At 43.5% G+C, this 18,273-nt stretch overlaps 1 protein-coding gene and 1 long non-coding RNA gene across 3 annotated transcripts in view; both read right to left on the bottom strand.

The window, feature by feature from the left end:
• The window catches only part of LOC113986577, a 166,951-nt gene extending 162,715 nt beyond the window's left edge, over positions 1 to 4,236 (bottom strand). Inside the window, exon 1 of one of the 2 annotated variants that reach the window (XR_005564032.1) lies at positions 3,791 to 4,236. This is a non-coding gene — a long non-coding RNA (uncharacterized LOC113986577). The remainder of the gene's footprint in view (positions 1 to 3,790) is intronic. The other variant, XR_003540233.2, reaches the window with a different exon arrangement.
• A 4,939-nt stretch (positions 4,237 to 9,175) lies between these two features.
• GLRX5 (glutaredoxin 5) lies at positions 9,176 to 17,568 on the bottom strand. Its single transcript, XM_027718359.2, has 2 exons — positions 17,197 to 17,568; positions 9,176 to 11,354 (listed from the first exon to the last, which is right to left on the bottom strand). Exons 1-2 carry the CDS (start codon positions 17,510 to 17,512, stop codon positions 11,176 to 11,178), a joined length of 495 nt encoding a protein of 164 aa, XP_027574160.1. The 5' UTR covers positions 17,513 to 17,568; the 3' UTR covers positions 9,176 to 11,175.
• Positions 17,569 to 18,273: the final 705 nt, after the last annotated feature.

Below are 18,273 nucleotides of genomic sequence, written 5' to 3'. Positions count from 1 at the left end.
CTCTTCTTTCTTCTCCTGAAATTAAATTCTTTGCTATATTAGTTTTCTATTTCCCTAACACCAAATTCCTTTTCTTTTTTTTTTTTTAATTTTTCTAGGTGTACCTCTAGTGAGTGACACTGACAGTGGTAAAAAGCATTCTGCCAGCCAGCCCCTGCCTTTACCTAACAAGCTGGAGGGTCTTAACTTTTTGTTCATATTTTTCTTTCCCCATGAATGCCTTTAGCACAAAGCTGCTAACTCGATGCTACCCACAGGAAGAGCTTCCCACCACAGCTGCCACTGATGCTCCTCAACTCCTGGTTTCTACCCTCCTGCAGTTCCCTTTACATCCTCTGTAGGACTTAAAATTTAAAAGCAGTGCGTAAGCTTTTTCAACAATGTTCACCTTTCCAGACTTGTGGGCTAACAGACACACAGAAACAACCTCCACTAAGCTCTCTCAGAGGTTTTCTTGGTTCCTTACCTCCCAGGGCAGCTGAACACAGGGCTTGGTGTCACACGGGTGGGATAACAGCATTACAGATCAGGAACAAGTCACAGGCATGATGCAGCCTGGAGATGCCAAGGATGGTCAGGGCTTTTTTGGACATGCAGCCTGACACGGTCACGTCAGCCAAGAGATATGCAGTAAACTCCTCTCTTATTGTTTCACAGTATCCTGCCTAGGCCAAAGGTCCTTTGAGATTTGTCTAAATTACAGTGGTTGCTTTTTGTCTGCCCATGACAAGCCTGTCCCAGTTGGAGTTACAACAGATTAATGATGAGGCATGACTTTTCCCTGCAGAAACTTTGCTCTTCAGATCCTATCTTCTTTCTTTTTTTTGTTCTGGTTTGGTATTTTTCTCTACTTTACATTCTGTTTTCAAACAGCTTATAGAACAGAAATGTATATCTGGGTATATAATGTGCTTCCTCAAATTATCTCAATCCCATTTTTAACTTTAGGTACAATTGTTACGTTCCACTTCTCCAGTGAAATAGTTGGTTTTAATTAAGGAAGGCATATTTTTGCTGCAGATCAGCTATTTCATACTAAGCTCCTTCAAAACTTTTCAATGTACCATCTGGAGCTGATGATTTGCTGCTTTTTAAATTATCGATTTGTTCCAGCTCTTCCTTCTGACACATCTTGATTACTAGAAAAGAGCAAGTCCCAGTAGATATCACTCTGATATTCTCTGTGCCGAAGAGCTCTGCAAACAAATAATTCAGATTCTCAGCAATGTCTTTATCTTCTTTAATTTCTGCCTTTAATCTTGGGTGATCCAGCTTCTGAACTGCCAGTTAGTTTTTCCTACTCTTCTGATTGATAAACCTGAAGCATTCTTATTTTATACCTTTAGCTTTTGCAGTCTACCACACTTCCTTTTTATTTCCCTTTCATCTGGTCTTTACACTAATTAATAAACCAATGTATTGGAAAGCTGAGGTTAGATTTTCAAATTTGGAAAGGGTCCCTGCCGTTAAGTTCTACCGATTTCCTCTTTGCTTGCCTAGTATTACTGTTGTCAGCAACATATGTGCTCTCCAGACTATTATTGTTCTTTAGTGGAATTCATGGCATCTGCCTCTACTCTTCCCTCATGCGTTTTCTTGACAAACCCTCTCAACAAGACCAAAACCCAGGTGCTCTGAAGTTAAAATTTCAGTCACTTTTTTGTACTTTATTTCCCACTAAGCTATTGGATCATATCACATTAATATGTCTGCTAGCAGCTTCACGTGCAATCTTGCCTTGAATTCCTCCCTGCATATTGCTTAAGATTAGAACCAAAAATCAGTATGTCAGGGTCTAAAAATGGGGCATTTTGATCTGATATTTCATACCTACTTATGGCTCTGGACCAAGATGGAATAAAAGGTACCTAGCCACTGTTTTAAGACTTTCCAAAAGCAAGAATTGGACAGTAGCTGGCAAACCTGGGGTGTGTAATTGATATCAGTAGCAACCTGGTGGTGGAAGGTGCTTGCCTGCAATAGTGCAGTGATTTAGTGATTAGAGTACTTGCTTCCAGACATGAAAAGGCTGCATGGGAGGGAAGTCAAGTCAGCATTGCCCATCTCAAATGAAGCACTCAGCCACCAGGCAGAGAAGAGGGAACACTCTCCCACTTGTTGGGGCAGGGGTTCCTGGCTCAGAAAGAATTAAGAAGTTTCTGGGTTTGAAAGGAGGCCTGGCACTACAGCTGGGTGGTTTGGGGTCTCAGAGGAGAGAGGTCTCCTAGGTTTGAGTCAGTGTGCTGATCCTTAGCACTTTATTTTATCCAGGAGTCTAGTGCAAAACAGAATATGTAACTTACTGCTTGCTGAGATTTTTCTTTAAAAAGGAAGAGCTTATCTTTCTGAGACAGAACTGTGTAGGAGCATTTTGATCAAGTTAAAGTTGTGGCCTGAGCATTAAACCATCTCTGGCTCACAGCACTCACTCCTCAGGCCCAAGCAGCATCCAGCTCCTGCCTAAAAACTTGGCAGTTCTTCAGCAGAGTAAGATGAACTGTACCTCAAGTTCATGTGAAAAACAAAGGTATTTGAATAGGCTTGCTTCAGACTACTTAATTTCTGTTATGTTCCTTCCTAAATTGTTGTTCTTCTGTATTTTCTTCCGGTTTCCCTCTGCTGACACACTTAAATACTTCTAAACAGCAGAGTTCCTCAATTCCTTCCTTACCTAGCTCATGCACTCATGCACTGCCAAACCATTACTCATGTAGCAAAAGCCCCCACGAAGTGTCAGCTGAGCTTTAACATTTATTGTTAAAAATAAATAAAAAAAAAATCCTACCTCTAGCCATTGAATTGCCGTTAATGATTTAGAAAGAGGAGTTGAAATGCAGCACAACAGACCTAATCCTCAAATCCTTATACCACTGGCCTGCCCAGTGGGTCCACTCCAAGGGTGGTTCATCCATCCTCCCCGTGATAGTTCTTTCCTCACCGACCACTTTGCTGCCACCGTCCAGTTCAACCACAGAGAGATATGGGCAACAAACTCAAAATGGCTTCATAGCAGGACAGTGGCTGCACTTAGCGAGGCCTTGTAACCCACCCAGATACGTGGAGGAGGCTCTGCCTTTGGCATCTGTGCCTGCATGTAGGAAGACCTAATTTTGGTTGTACCATTCAAAAAGAAAAGAGCTCCAGCAGAAGAGTTGGGAAGTTAGAGTTGCTGATTTATGTCACGTACAAACCCCTGACTATTGCCTGGCTATCCATGCAGAAATACTTAGAGACACAAGCCCTCTTGCAGCTAGGGAAAGGCCTTTTGCTGATCCCTTCCATTAAATATTCTGCAAATGCCCAGTCTGATGACTTTTTGCTGCTACAGTTGGTCATGGGGCATCCTCTGACCTGCTCTGACCTGTTTGATCTTTTCTGGCCAGATTTGAAACCACTGAACACAAGGAGAGGATGGCAGTAAAACAGCAAATCAACAGAAGACGTCACCACAACCCTCTGACCTCTTGCCCTGCTGAGATACTCTGGACTGAAAGAAACCCAAATTCCCCCTTGCCACCTCAGATTCTCCCACCCTGAGCTGTCCACAGACTTGTGCACCCCCAGGGGCCCACGGGTGCAGGAGGGACGTTGGTGCCTCGTGACCCAAGACATGGGGAGAGAGTGCACGGGCGCTGAGCATCGGGAGCCGCGTGTCCCATGGGGTGCTCCCGGCTCCCCTGCCCGGAGCATCCCGCACCTGCTGCACGCCGGGGGGCGAAACCCCGGTTCACCCCACGCTCGGCCCCGGCGCGTCCTCGCCGTGCGGCGGCAGAGCCGCCCTTGCGCTTACCTTTCCCAGGCACGTGCACGGGGGGACAGGCCGCCCCGGAGGATGGCGCAGGGAAGCCGGCAGGCGGTGGGTCCCCGAGGAGCCCCCGGGAGCGGGAGTGGCGCTCCCCACGCCGGGCAGCGAAGCACGGGCGCGGGGGAGAACGCCTGGCTGTGGCACGGCTGTGGCACAGCGCTGCTCAGGCGGTGGCTGCGGTGAGGGCAGCGAGCTGTGAAGCTGCTCCCCGCCTCGGCGTTACCATCTCGCCAGCCACGCAGTCCCAGGGAAAAACATCGCCTTCAAACACTGCCGTCATCTCCACCGAGGGCGCGGGGCTGGCTGGCTGGGAATGGCATCACGCAACAGACCGGGATGCGCTCCGGGTCCAACACAGACACCTTCTTCTCCCAAAAGAAAACGAGGACCCCCAAGAGTAACGTGCAACACAGATGGAAAACAGGGAGGACCGCATTGAAAGATGCTTCTGGGTCAGGGCTGTGACGCTTCTCCGATCCAACAGCACCATCTCCTGGGTGGCCTCGGCCGGTCGCCCGGCTGCCAGCAGCTCACCCCAGAGCGTCTCCCCAGGAAGACCCTCCGCCGCATTCTTCTGCCGTCACCGAAAATGTTTAGTTTCTTTGCTTTCCTTTCGGGCATTATCAGTATTTTTGCAACTGTTTCCTTTCACATACTACTGCTTGTCTCTCGTGGAGGGACTCATCATCACAGACTGATGAGTAAATACATGAAATACTGAAGAATTCCAGATTATGTATATTTTATTCAGCAGTACAAGACATTCTTGAATACCAGCCTGAAAACCAATCTTTTCCGAGCTGAGAAGGTTTGAATATGTATCCAATCTTAATGGAGCACATCCTCTTTGAAGTAATCAAAAAGCTCTGTTTCTTAGAGAACACCTATATTTTCTTTAAGAAAAAACAAAACAAAACACAAAAACCAAAACACAGCAACAACAAAAAACACCCACCACACTAAATCTACTTGAAGAGCTGTTTAGAGTTTAGGCAAGTGAAAAGAACAGAAATGGTAGGTGCCATAGTATTACTCCAATGGCAAAATCCTGTGTGACAAGTAGTATTTCAGAGATACTCCTTGTAATGTGTATTTGAAAGCTCTAAAATGCTTGTTGAGATGACCCTGTAAAAGCTTGTGATTTTCACTTACTAAATTGTAGGTTTAAGACTAAACACTCCAAAACTTTATTCTCTCTATAGCTATTACTGTACAAGCAGCAAATCACTTCTCTATTTCAGTTTATATTAGTATACAAAGATTTGAGTGTCCTACTTCACTGGTTTGAGGCTAAATTGCATATAAAATCCTTCAGGCTTTGAAGACTGTGCTTATATAACAAGCGAAAAAAAAAAGTGTAATTCAGTGATTTTTTTCCAATTCAACACTCCTCCAAAGCTCCTTTTGACTTAATTCACTGTTAAATGCCAAGTGAAATTTTGCAGAAACTCATCTTTAAAAGGTGGTAAGTAAGGCCCCTGCACAAGCTTTAATTTAGAAGGGACAACATATAACTACAAAAACAGACACATGTGCCTGCACCTCAGTGTCTGTGCAGGAGCGGTCTCATGGTTTTTTATGTAGAACTGCTGCAACAATGAAAAGAAAAAAAAAATCGTTTTCCCTGTTGTTTGCTAAGTTAACTCCTTTCATTGGCAAGGTTGTTTCAAAATTAATATTGAACTTGGTCCTTGTGATAGAGGAGAATTTGATCTAAGCAAGCAAGGAGATAAAATCAGAACATAACTCTGCAGTAGAACAAAGCGGTTTAGAACAAGTTAATTCTACCTATAGTACACACAGCTATAAAGTGAGGGGTGTACTTAGATATACTGACAGAAAGCAAGATGTTCCGATAGAAAACTTAAACCAGAACAGATTGGCTCAAGAGATTGGAAAATTATATGTACCTGTCACAACTGTGCATTGTACAGGTGAAATAAAAACGGAAGGATTTTTCTCTGATGGCACATGGTACGTGGCGTGATCCCCCAATAAAGAATTCAATAAAGAATGCTTGCCTGCCTTCTGAAAACTCACACTGGTTTCAGAGGGCTCTCTTTATTTTCTGAGAATTCTGTAATACTTGGATTCTTCTTAGATCCTTATAAACCATCACCATCTGCAAATATTTAATGTAAAAAAGGTACTTTGGAGATGTATTTCTGCATGCTACAGAAAAGTTTCTAGTGACTGCCTCCATCTTTTAGGAAGTTGAATATTTACTCTGATTCTAAAGGTTTTAAAAGATTAATATCACTAGAAATAAAAGTCACCCTTAAAAGGCTTCGTTTATTCCAGAGAAGGGAGTATAAGCCAGCAGCTTGCTGTCCAGCAAGTGTTTCTGCTGTCTTGTTAAGAAGTGATCCTCAAAAATGGGAAGATATGAATGCTTGTTGATTGGATACAGCATTGTGCATTCCTCTCAGCTACACCCTATGACTACCATGGATTTTATATAGCACCATGGTCTTTCTAACTAAAACCCCTTTGCTCCTCACCTACTCCCTTACTTCCAGAGAAACAAGGCATGTGCAAAAAACTGAATGATAAATTAAAAAAAAAAAAAAGTAAAATAATACCTGAATCCACTTAGCTACATCACTCCTATTTTCTCTGTAATGAAAACCTCTTTTCCCTAGGAGATTCCAGGAAAGGGCTCAAGTAGTTAAATCAGTGAGGAGTTTCCATAGCCATGATCAGGCCATGTCAGAGACAGCAGCACTTAAGACAGAGCTATTAAATGAAACAAGCAGCATCCAGTGAAAAAGTCCAAACCAAATAATGAACAACAGTCCCTTAAAGAACAGTGTGTTCATCTCAACCCTTTCAGCCAAAAAGCAAACTTGACCCCATCACCAAGAACCATTAACAATCCAAACCCTTTCAACTCTTTTTACCTTTCCGTAGTGTCTTTCCACCTTTGCTCACAGACTCTTTAACAGGTAACATGTATTTTGTAACTAATGAGTGTTTTTTTCTTACGCAATCCTGTAAAATATGAGTGTTGAAAACTCCTGTGTTAGAAAATCTGTTTTCTGCAGAAGGGACATGCAAATCAGATTAGTCAGGAATTTACTGCTGAGGCTGCCAACTCTGCTTTTTAATATTGCCCTTCTTAGATGCAGGCACAGCCAGGGCCTTGCTGGGATTCTTGGTCCCAGCTCAGGAGAGATTTTCCTTGGTACAATTCCTTTATTTCATGTTTCCACGTTTGATTGTTTTTTATGCATTTTGTTAGTATCAACAGGCTCCCAGAAAAGTCCTGCCAAATATTTCTAGCCCATCTTTTAAAAAGAGCCATAGAACTCAGTGAGAACATGAAAATAAGTCTCAATGTTGTCAGACCTAAAATGGAGGCACTTACGTATTTCAGGGCATTTAGATGGTACAAACTTATTTTATTGGAGCAGACAAGCAATGGAGAATATTGACCACAACCAAAATTTGCTAGTAAAATTAATGCAAGGAAAAGGTCATTAGGGCTGAGAAACACGTGTACCCTGTAACCCATTAATATGTCCCAAGCTGTTAACAGATGTTTTTTCAGGGTTAACTTCAGGAGTAACTTCTAGGTTAATTTATTTTAATTCTCCCAAATCAATGCTAGCAGCGCAATAACAAGTCTTTGTAACCTGCTTCCTTCTGCTCCTCAGGAGGACCAGTTCCAGAAGAGCAAAGAAACCCTAACTCTTCTGGTGAAGGTTTAGAATATGAACAACTCCATTTGCTTAAACCAAAGCACCTTGCTTTGTATGTAAGAGGCAAGAAGTGTTAGAAGATGCAAAGGATTATCTTATGATCTCGTGAATAGGTTGGTCCACTCAGTTCAGCCTTTCAGCACCAGAGCACCGAAGGCATCTTCATAATAAAATGTAAATAATTATGGTAATGGTTTCCAGTTTGGCATACATTCACACTACAACCCTATAATAACAAAATAACAATTCCACATAATAGTTTACATGCATTTACATACACCTCACTGTAAGCTCTCAGCAGGACAATACAGCCAGAATGGGTCCAGAAGCATCTCACTGGAGGAGCAGCCAGCCAGAACGCCTGCCCAGCGCAACACAGAGAGTACAAAGAGCAGGAATGGGCCTGTGTGGTATTTTGGAGCTGGCAGCTCCAAACACCCAGCCTGGATCTGTGGAAGCCCTGCAGGTGGCAACAGTCATGCACAGCCCTGACACCTGACTGACCCCCACAGATCCAACTCAAGACTAGGCAGCTTTGCTTCTCTCTTCACCAAAGATGGCAAGGGCAGCTCTCCATCTTTGCTCTTGGCTGTCCTTCCCAGCAACTTCAGCCAGCCTTCCCAAGGTGTATTCCTGACCACTGTTACCTCTTCGGTCTTCATTTTACAGCAGAGGAATCAGGGAAGGACAAGCAGCAAGTGGGTTTTCCCCCATCCTTCCCCTTACGTCCTGTGACAAGCTGCTCCTCCTGGGGGGGAAAAGTCACTCTTTCCTCCACAGAACCCTTTGCATCTCTTGAACCAGGATCCTCGTAGATCCTTCCAGCTCACACTAGCCCCCAGTATTAGCTCAGCACATCCACTGACTATCACCACATATTCCAGTATTAGCAGTTGTCTTCTCTCATTGCCAAAGAGCATGAGAAAAGCAGATGCAACTCTCTCAAGGAGAGGTACAATTTTTTCCTCAAAAAAACCAGCTCATTTGCAGGGGCATCCCTTTAGGATTGGAAGCACATGCTCTGTTTTACCTCTAGTTTGAGAGACAGTAGAAGATGATGAGCAGAGTGCAGAATACTGCTCACCTTCTAAAATGATCAACCTAACAGAGAACTAGTTTCTTAGGGAAAATACTTTCAATCAACAACAAAATAAAGCTCTTTGTAAGCATGTGAAGTTTTACAATGAAAGCAGATGGTGATTTTTTTATTACAGTTGGATTAACATGAGTGTTTTTACATATGTGAAGCAATTGCTCATGCAGATAGAGGCTGGAAATGTATGGCTTGCACAGGAATGCAGGCAGAAGTTTCTATACCCACTCTGTGGCTTTGTCACATACACTTTATGGAATCACTGCTGCTTTTACTTGCTCAATTGTGTTCCCATCAGGCAAAGGATTGATAGAAACACTACTATGTATGTTATGCAAAATTTTAACCAAATGATTAAAAACAAAAGAGGAAAAGAAAGTAGAGAAAGTAGAAAAACTTTCACAGCTTTATTAAAAGCAGAAACTTGTGCTGTAAGAAAAAAATTGCTGCTTAGAGGAGAAAGACCACCTTATGATGCTAAAGTTCCCTTTATGTTAAATTACTAGCAGATACTACTGAAAAATATTCAACAGAAGAGTAAAGAATAGAGATCTACAAAACAGCAAACCTGGGGGGTTGTTTTAATAGATTTATTTAGTAGCCAGACTAAGAGTTAACCATTGAAACAGAAATAATCAAATTTTCTTCATTATCTTATTCTTTGTTTCTGTGTACATTCATTTCAATAGGTCTTTTGACACAACTAAACAAAGACTTTTGAAATTCACTTATTTTTCTAAACGTTGTTTTACATTCCGAATGGCAAAAACTACTTGTGAAAGATTAGCCGTAAGAAAGGTCATTTAATTTGAATTCAAATGCTCAGAATTAACTTTCATCCATACCTAAAGCTTTGCATTTAATGAATATGGTGTGGTCCATGAACAGAAGAAATCATGCACTCATATCTCCTTGCCTAAAACCTCAAGTGATTGTCCCCGAGTGTAACTTATTCATAGGCAGTGGCCATTCAGTCACCTCCACTGGCACAGGGCAGCTGTCAGGAACAAGGGAATACACAGAGAACACAAGCACTGTATTTAATCCTGGTGATATGAATTGCATTAAAACTAGACAGTAAGCTTACAGTGATCAGTTTGGCAAATTCTGTGAAGAATGTACTCGTAGAGTTTCTCCACTTGCTTATGTAGGCAGGAGAGATTTAGAACTGGAACTTTCATCAAATCTCTCTTGTCTGCAAGTTCCAGTCCTGTCCTCCTCTTCCACTGACCATTCACAATTTTTTCTTTCTTCAAAACACATTTTCTATCTTATGCAGTGGAAAACATCCTGAGTTTCAAATCAAAAGTAATATCAGTTTCATTAGTAATTTAAAATAAAGAGCAACTATTGTAGACAATCAACATGAAATACAGTTTATTTCCAACCATTTGCTTAATTCACATGCAAACTGGTTTATATTAATAAAACTGCATTTAGACAGCTTGGTTAGATTTTAACCTTAGCAGTATTGCTATAGAGCTGAAGCTACACTGGCTAACACAATTTGTTTTCACTTAGGGAAATGTAGTTAGATAGCTATAGACAATTCAGAGACTTTCCACAAAGAAATATTTATCTATTCAGTAGCCTGTCTGCTACACTCATCTTATCCACATGAACATTTCATCTGTAAATTCCATGTTTGAAGACTATATTCTTTGAAGCACAGCAGTCAGGAGAGAAAACACTTGGAAACACTAACATATAAAAAGATAACTTAGTAACTAGCAAATAATACAAGATTACAGTAATAACTGAAGTGTTCTCCTGTACTATTTCAATCTAGAATACTGAAGCCTGAAACAATTCCCACATTTGAGCACTAACACAGAACTACAACACACAAATTATATAAGCAGGGGGAAAAGCTGCTTTGCAAGAGGTAGAAAAGGTTTTATAAAATATTTAGGCACAATGCTTAGCAGTTTTAAAAGCCATCAGAAAGTTACAAAGTAATAATGACCACTATACATGTATTTGTACAGGTCTGTTTATTTTTACCCTTTGGAATAAAAGCATATTTCATGCACTCTCATAATCTTTTTTCTCCTATATTGTTGGAAAACTGTTTTTCTCCTATATTGTATGTGATTACACAAGTTTTACAGGCTTTCAGGAAGTCTTATCACCAGGAGTTATACAGAAAAACTGACGCACTATTACTTAACGCTTTTTCAAGAGAAGAAAGGGAATGAAATGCTCTTTGTGTAGGTTCATGTATCAAAGAAAAGAGAAACACACACTCAAAATTCATAAAAATATTATTAGTTCTTTTGGTTTACTCCCACCTCAATTAAGAAGAGAATGCTTTAGAAGTGAACTACTTCTTTTTCAAAACAACAATTTCCACAAACGTATGTTATACGGTGCAGTGGTTATATTCAAATTTTCACAATATCCATAAATCATAATACCAAGATCACTACATTTACCATGAGCTAAGAGACATTCATTTAGTGTCAGTTCAAAAAGATGCCTTCTTTGACCTAAAGTACGTAAGGCTTTATTGGTAACAAGTTCTCATCAAAGATTTGCTTTATTCCTGTCACAGCACTTTTCTTTTTTCGCTCATTTTACTTTTTTTCTTGGTCTTTCTCTGCATCCAGTAGCGCTGAACGGATTCCTAGTTTCTTCAGCTCTTCTACAAGATCTCCATTCTGGTGCATCTGGAGGAGTATATCACAGCCACCAACGAATTCACCATTGAGGTACACTTGTGGGATGGTAGGCCAGTTGGAGTAGTTTTTTATTCCTGCATAAGATAAAAAAAAAGTATTAAAGGTTTTCCCCCTCTCCGAATAGAATTGTATTTTAAAAGGAATGCATTGCTTCCCCAGGACAGTACTACTGATATTTTCTTTCCCATTAAGGCAAAAATTTATCTACATAACAAGAGCAGTATCAGAAAAAAAAACTATGTTAGAGTTATGTTTGGTTCTCACTCCAACTCAAAGACGTGGGTTGAAAGATATGGAGTCAGCTCCTATACTGACTTCAAACAGGAGCTGGAAAAATGTAGTTTCTCTTCTCCCTCCCAGGAAACAAGCAAATATGATTTTTCAATCAATTACAGAAATGAGAAGTATTGAAAAATACTGATAACTGTTTCCTTTGCTTTATGTTTCCCAGAGGGACTTTAAAATACTTTGTGTTCTTACTGAATTCATAGTTATACTTGCTCCTGTAATTTCAACTGCAAGATATATTCAACCCTGTAGAAGCCTTATGAATTTCAAACTGCTTTATCTTTCAATGCCAGACCTTACAGCCCATGGGAGGGGCAAAAAGGTTGAAGTCTCTTTAAAAGTACTCATTAAAGAAAACAGAGATCGAGCCACAATTATGAAGTACAGAATTGAAGTTTAAAACTTTACTTCCTAGAAAACAAATCTAAGACCACCCAAAAATACAAACGGACCGGCTGGTGCACATTGAAACTCAGCTTGCACTTAAAGGCATCACATAAAAAATTATACAGAAGAATCACTGTATCTAATTTGCCACTTTTTAAATGGCCCTTCACACAAAGCCATTATTTCTGTAGCAGAGGATACAGCTAAATCCTACAGCTGCATGCTTTTATACCGTGTCCACCAGCATTTGATTAGATAACACGTTTTGAATTCAACATTTTTACGTATTTTCAATATGCAATGCCTGGAATTCTTCTGCCAAAGGCATTAAAGCCCATATAGCAAAGTTAAGCCTACAGACAACAGAGTTGCCTTTTCAGAACATCAGAGCCCATTCACCTTGGAAGTCAACCCTCTATAGACCACCGGTGAGCTTTAGCATAGTTGTCAAAGTACTAACAACAAATATTAGATCTGTATAGTTGAAAGCACAAGGGAACTTGTTTTCTCCTTAGAAAACATTTTAACCTCTAAATACTGTAAAGATAAACCCCCAGATACTCCAGGTAAAAAATAACCATATAAGTAAATTATGCTTATTTTATTGGAACTTACACTGCTTTCCTTTTTAATAAATACATCTAAGTGCACAAATATACAGTGGGATTATTATTTTAATGTATAAAAGATGCAACAGAGCTAATAATTCCCCTTGGTAAAATATCAGTATGTTTAAAAAAATCCACTAAAATAATAGCAACCTAGAAAAAAAAATGGCTGTGACAAAGTATTCCTAAACACAAAGTACACTGTCAGCTAAGAGATTCTATTTTGCCTTCAGATTCTGTGGACAACCAATGTTTCAAAAGCCCAAAAGAGCAAGTTTAGCATATAAATCAAGGCCAAAGGGAACTCATAACCATCTAACTAAACCTTCATCACCACCTGTAACTTCTTCCTTAGTATTTCATTAAAACCTCTCTCAGTTGTTTAGATACCATTTGCAGAAATTTTAAGCTTTGATGTCAACCTGTATTTATCAATACTTTTCTTAAGTGCTCTTGGGCCTTCGAGTACTCAAAACTGCTCAAATTGTCCTAAAGGTCTTTTAACCCATAAAAGTTTCAATGAAAAACTGAGTTCCAACATTAAGACGTGTTTGAGGATGACTGTACTCAAAAGAGCAGATATGACATTGGGTTTGTTTTTCTTGAGATATTGCAATGCCAAATATGAATTGAGAACCAAGGGCTCTACATAATAAACCTACTGCTAACAAGCATTCCAAGGTAACACCAATAATTCTTTCACAGAAATATTTTTTTCAAGGACCCAACTCCACAAGCACTGATAGTACTTTCAAGGACAATCAACTTCAGATAAAAACAAGAATACGATCAAGCTCAATTGCTCTATGTGCTGCATTTCATGTATTGGACAAGCTGCTTTAAATGCCTTTGTGCCGGGACTCAATCAGATTACAAACTGAACACCCCCTCAGCACAAATCCTGCCTTAGTTACTGTTACTACTCCAGTAGTGTTAAAGCCAGTCAGCCTTGGCTACTCCTGCTGCACTCGGGATGTGCGTTTGTGATGATTCCTTTGGCAATACAGACATCCCCCTCTCTGCAGACCGTTTACTTGCTGCGCTTCAGAAGCTGCAGCTTCTGCTCTGAACCGTTTGCTTTGGAAAACTACATTCCACAGGCCAGTGTTCAGTTTACAGCTGTGCCAGCACACTTTAGGGTGACTGTGAAACCAGGACTGGTGCAAAGCATCACTGAAAAGGGTACCCAGCACACTCAGATCCCCTTCCCCAATTCCAGTTACCAATTTTCAGCCTCTCTTGCCAGCACTAGCACTAATGAATGATGCCCACATAAAAGAACTGACTCAAGCAACACTCATTCCTACCACACTTTCTCCAGAAAAGTAACGTTTTCATGGAGATCACAGAACGGTTAAGGTTAGAAAAGACCTCTAAGGTCATCGAATCCAATTGTTAACACAGCACCATCGTTTACCAGTAAACCACATCACCAAGTGCCATATCCACACGCCTTTTGAACACCTCCAGGGGTGGAGATTCACTGCCCACTTCCCTGGGCAGCCTGTTCCAAAGCAAGTATGACTAAGGAAAGGCTGATACAAGGGTGAGAGCAAGCTACCTGCTTGGTAGCACCCCATGCTTTGGTAAAGCAACAGTGAAAATAACCTGAAGGTGAACCACCACAACAGTTTAAACTAGTTTAAACCACACTTTTCTAGTATGTAATCTCAAGCTTCTCTGCCACCTTGGTGACCTGAACCAGTCTAATGCTGCCCATTAGCTGAGAGCAGGATGGATAACTTCTGGAAGAGCTAGCTTCAAGAAACCTGAAATGCCATGGAGTCCAAGAGCATGCCAAGCTTTAATAAGAAGGATTTGTGTCAGGGAAGCTTATCTTCAGCTGAAGTTCAGATAAATCACATGAAGTACCACTAACTTTAGTTTCACAGATCCAAGCATGCTTTTAGGTGAAAAGGCAAGTAGGGGAGTTGTACTGCTTTTACAGCCTGCCATATTTTAGCACAGGGCATCTTCCAGCAGTTGAACTATAACTACCTAAAAATAAGGTGTTTCAACACATACAGGCAAGAAACCAACAAGCACTTCAGATCTGCCTGAATCGTCATCTCTCCAATAGCCTGCTCTTACTACAAATGTATAAGCACAGATATAGGCCAACCCTTAAGTCAGATTCAGGTGAATACAAAGCTAGTGGCCAGCTCACATACAGCAATCTCCTTACAGATCAGTCTCTAGTTGATGTCCTTGATATTTTCACAGCTAAAGGCTCTGCATCCCCTCACTACCATGCAGTGCAGATCATGGTCACTTTTGAACACCTGAGGCCATATCCTGGCCTTCAGGCAGTAACTGCTGAACTACACTTGGCAACTTACAGAACTACAGCTTTGAGCAGAGCTGTCCTCTCCTGTAAGAGACAGCCATCCATAGCAGCAGGTACATACAGGCTTTTTAGGGTGTAGTAGGTAATACAGATGAAGCAGTACAACAGTCTGCTGGCCTTGAAAGTGGCTGTGTTGTTCCCCAGCTCTTCAAGGCTCCATTCTTGGTGCTGTCTCTGGCACTCAGCTCACAGTACAAAATGTTAGTTCATCTTGCACACCCAGTGTTCCAGGTAATAAACTGAGCTGGCCCTCTGTACAGCTGGACAGGTGCCAAAGCTGGTGCATGGAAGGGAACAGAACAATTTCTTTAAGCACCTGGGAACCAGTAGGATATTGTGCAAGTGTACGCTCCATAACTGCATTCATCACTTAGCCAAACAGTTTGAATCAAAACACTAATTTCAATTTAAAGCTCTGGTAGCCATGAGAGCAATAAGCTCTGGGAATGCTCAGCACAAGCCCGAATTCATGTAAAGGAAAAACTTAAAGTGCTACATACAAAGAAAATACTATATATTCATCTGGTCAAGTCCCCAGAGACTATAACTTAAAAATGCATTGCTCATTCAAGGGCTCACAAAAGCCCCCTCAACCAAAAATGAAATGCTGATGGTTTGATTTCAAGGTTTTGTTTCCTCCTTTTTAGTTTATGAGTCTGTTCTAGTAAACCATACAATTAATAAATTCAGATATGTAAATAAACTTTAGAAAACTATCATCATTTGTTTACCTGCCAAAGGCAGTAGAAGATTTACTTGAACAAAACCAATATTCACTAACAAAGTATGTCATCACACAGAAATTCCAGTAGCTAAGCTTTTATACCATACCAACTATTATACCTGTGAAATGAAAAGCAAACATAACTAGAAAAATCAGCCTTTCAGCTAAGAACTAATGAAAGACTGAATTGGTCAGATGACACCAAAAACACGGGAGAAGAAAGTCACCTGATACATGCCAGCATGTGGCTTTAAAGCACATTTTAGTGTATTCTGGACAAGAACTGTTAATGCCATGCACCTGCAAGACTAATTACTATGTACATGTATTTTTTTTTTTGCTTTAAAACTTTTTCAAATAACCACATAGAACCTCAACAGTCAGAAGAGGGAAAGACGACAAGCATTACCAGAACAGAGTTTCCACAACTGGCAAAAAACTCTTATACAGAATAGCTAGTACCACTTGAGCAGTAATGGTGAAACTATTACTAAATATTTCTTGTGCAAATGATTAGCATAACTTTTTACTTTATCAAAAGAAGCCCAGAAGGCAGTACCAGCTGGGAAACAAGTAGTACCAGTCCAAGCCACACATGAAATTTCACCATGCTGTTTACAGGGAAGACAAAACTTGATAAAGTATTTCAGAGGTCTCTAACACAGCTCTGTATCTATGAACTAGGAAAGGCAGCATGGCAGGAAGAGCCTGATCTCAAAGAGTCACCCCGCACACAGAACTGTGTTCAGCTGATAACCAGGATGTCTTGGACATGGGGAGGGTCACAGAAACCAAACCTGGGCATCTGGGCAGGGCAACCTCAATGGCACATCTCTGTGACATGCTTCAAATTCCACTAACACACAGATGGACCCACAGAATCCATCAGGTCAGAAAAGACCTCTGAGATCATTAAGTCCAACCTATGACCCAACACCACCACGTCAACTCGACCATGGCACTGGTGCCACATCCAGTCTTTCCCTGAACACCTTCAGGGATGGTGAGTCCACCACCTCTCAGGGCAGCCCATTCCAGCGTTAAATCACCCTTTCTGCGAAGAAATTCCTCCTAATGTCCTACCTAAACCTCCCTCAGCGAAGCTTAAAACGATGTCTTCTTGCCCTGTTGCTTGTTGCCTGGGAGAAGGGATCGATCCTCACCTGCCTACAACCTCCATCCAGGTAGTCGTAGAGAATGACAAGACCCTCCCTGAGCCTCCTTTTCTCCAGGCTGAACACCTCTAGCTCCCTCAGCCGCTCCCCATAGGACGTGCTCCAGACCCTTCCCCAGCTCCGTTCCCTCCTCCCCTCGATCTGGGCCTCCTTGATAAAAGATCCCAAACCCGATCCAACCCACCCAAAAGCGAGCAGAGGCAAGTCACAGGTGGGACCAGCGGGCAGGGCCCCGCGGCTCCCACATTGCCCGCGGCCAGGGGCGTTGAGGCAGCCCCGACCTCCCGAGGGCCCTTCCCACGGGAATTCTACCCCCACAGCGGAGCCGGGGCCGGCCCGGGACGGAGGCGGCGCGCAGGGGTGACCCCGGCCCGTCGCGGCGCTGACCTTGGCGGAGGTCGGGGTCCTGCAGCACGTCGTGGGCGCGGTAATCCTCCACGCCGTGCAGCCGCAGGATCTGCACCACGGCGTTGCTGAACCCGCACAGCGGCTGCGCCGGGCTGCCTTTCATGAACACCACCACCGGGTGCTCCCGCACCAGCCGCTCCACCGCCTCCCGCGACCCCGAGCCCGAGCCGCCGCCCCCGCCGCCCTGGGCCCCGGCGCCCTCTCCGGCCGCCTGGCTGAGCGGGCGCCCGGCCCGGCCCCGCAGAGCGGCGGCGGCGGCCCCGACCCGCCAGCCCGCCCGCACCGCCGCGCTCATCGCCGCACCGCCCGCACCGCACCCCCAGCGCCCGCCCGGCGGGGGACAGGGACCGGCCACCGCGGAGCGCCCCCTTCGGATAGGCCTAAGGAACCGCCAATCAGCGGCAACAGCCAATAGCGTGAGGACACAGCGAAACTCATCCCGCCCAGCAACCCCGCGGCGGCTTCACCTTCCTAGTGAAGGGATCCGAGCCGCTGCGACCGCATTGGGGGACGGAGTTGTCAATCTAGTGCGGCTTGGTTGATCCCGCCCTCCCCGCGGACGCGATTGGTCAGACTGTTTCGGGGCGGGGCTTTTATAGGGAAATCGCAGAGGGGCGCGTGATCGGCGTGAGGTTCCTTCCGCTTCCGGGTGGTGCTGCCGACGCTCGTGGTGTCGGGGATGCAGGGGCCGCCGCCCCCGCCCGGGCCCTCCATGGGGACAATGTGCCGCCCTTCCCCTCCGCCGGGGGATGGATGTGCCGCCCTTCCCCTCCCAGGCCTCCCGTGCCCTCCGCGGGGGGCGAGGAGGACTTGCCGGGCGGCCGCCGCCGTACTCAGCCTCTCCCTTCAGAGCCGGGAGGGCGCGCCGAGGGCCTGCGGGGAGCTCTGGGCTGTGTTTGGGCGTCGCCTGCCCTTGGGCTGGGTCTGGGTCCTGTCCTGCCGGCCCTTTGTTGGTGCAGGATGTGGTGGAGGTCCCTGGGGCCGGGGGTGTTGAAGGGCCAAGGGAGATCCGGGCAGGAGGGGCTGCACTGGCGCATCGGCCGCCTGTGCGGGGCG

The sequence above is a fragment of the Pipra filicauda genome, unplaced genomic scaffold (genome assembly GCF_003945595.2).
Source record: "Pipra filicauda isolate LSUMZ 115617 unplaced genomic scaffold, ASM394559v2 scaffold27_size4233163_pilon, whole genome shotgun sequence".
Taxonomy (NCBI): Eukaryota; Metazoa; Chordata; class Aves; order Passeriformes; family Pipridae; genus Pipra; species Pipra filicauda.
Note: the sequence above shows the minus strand (reverse complement) of the source record. Positions and strands in the feature narration are given on the sequence as shown.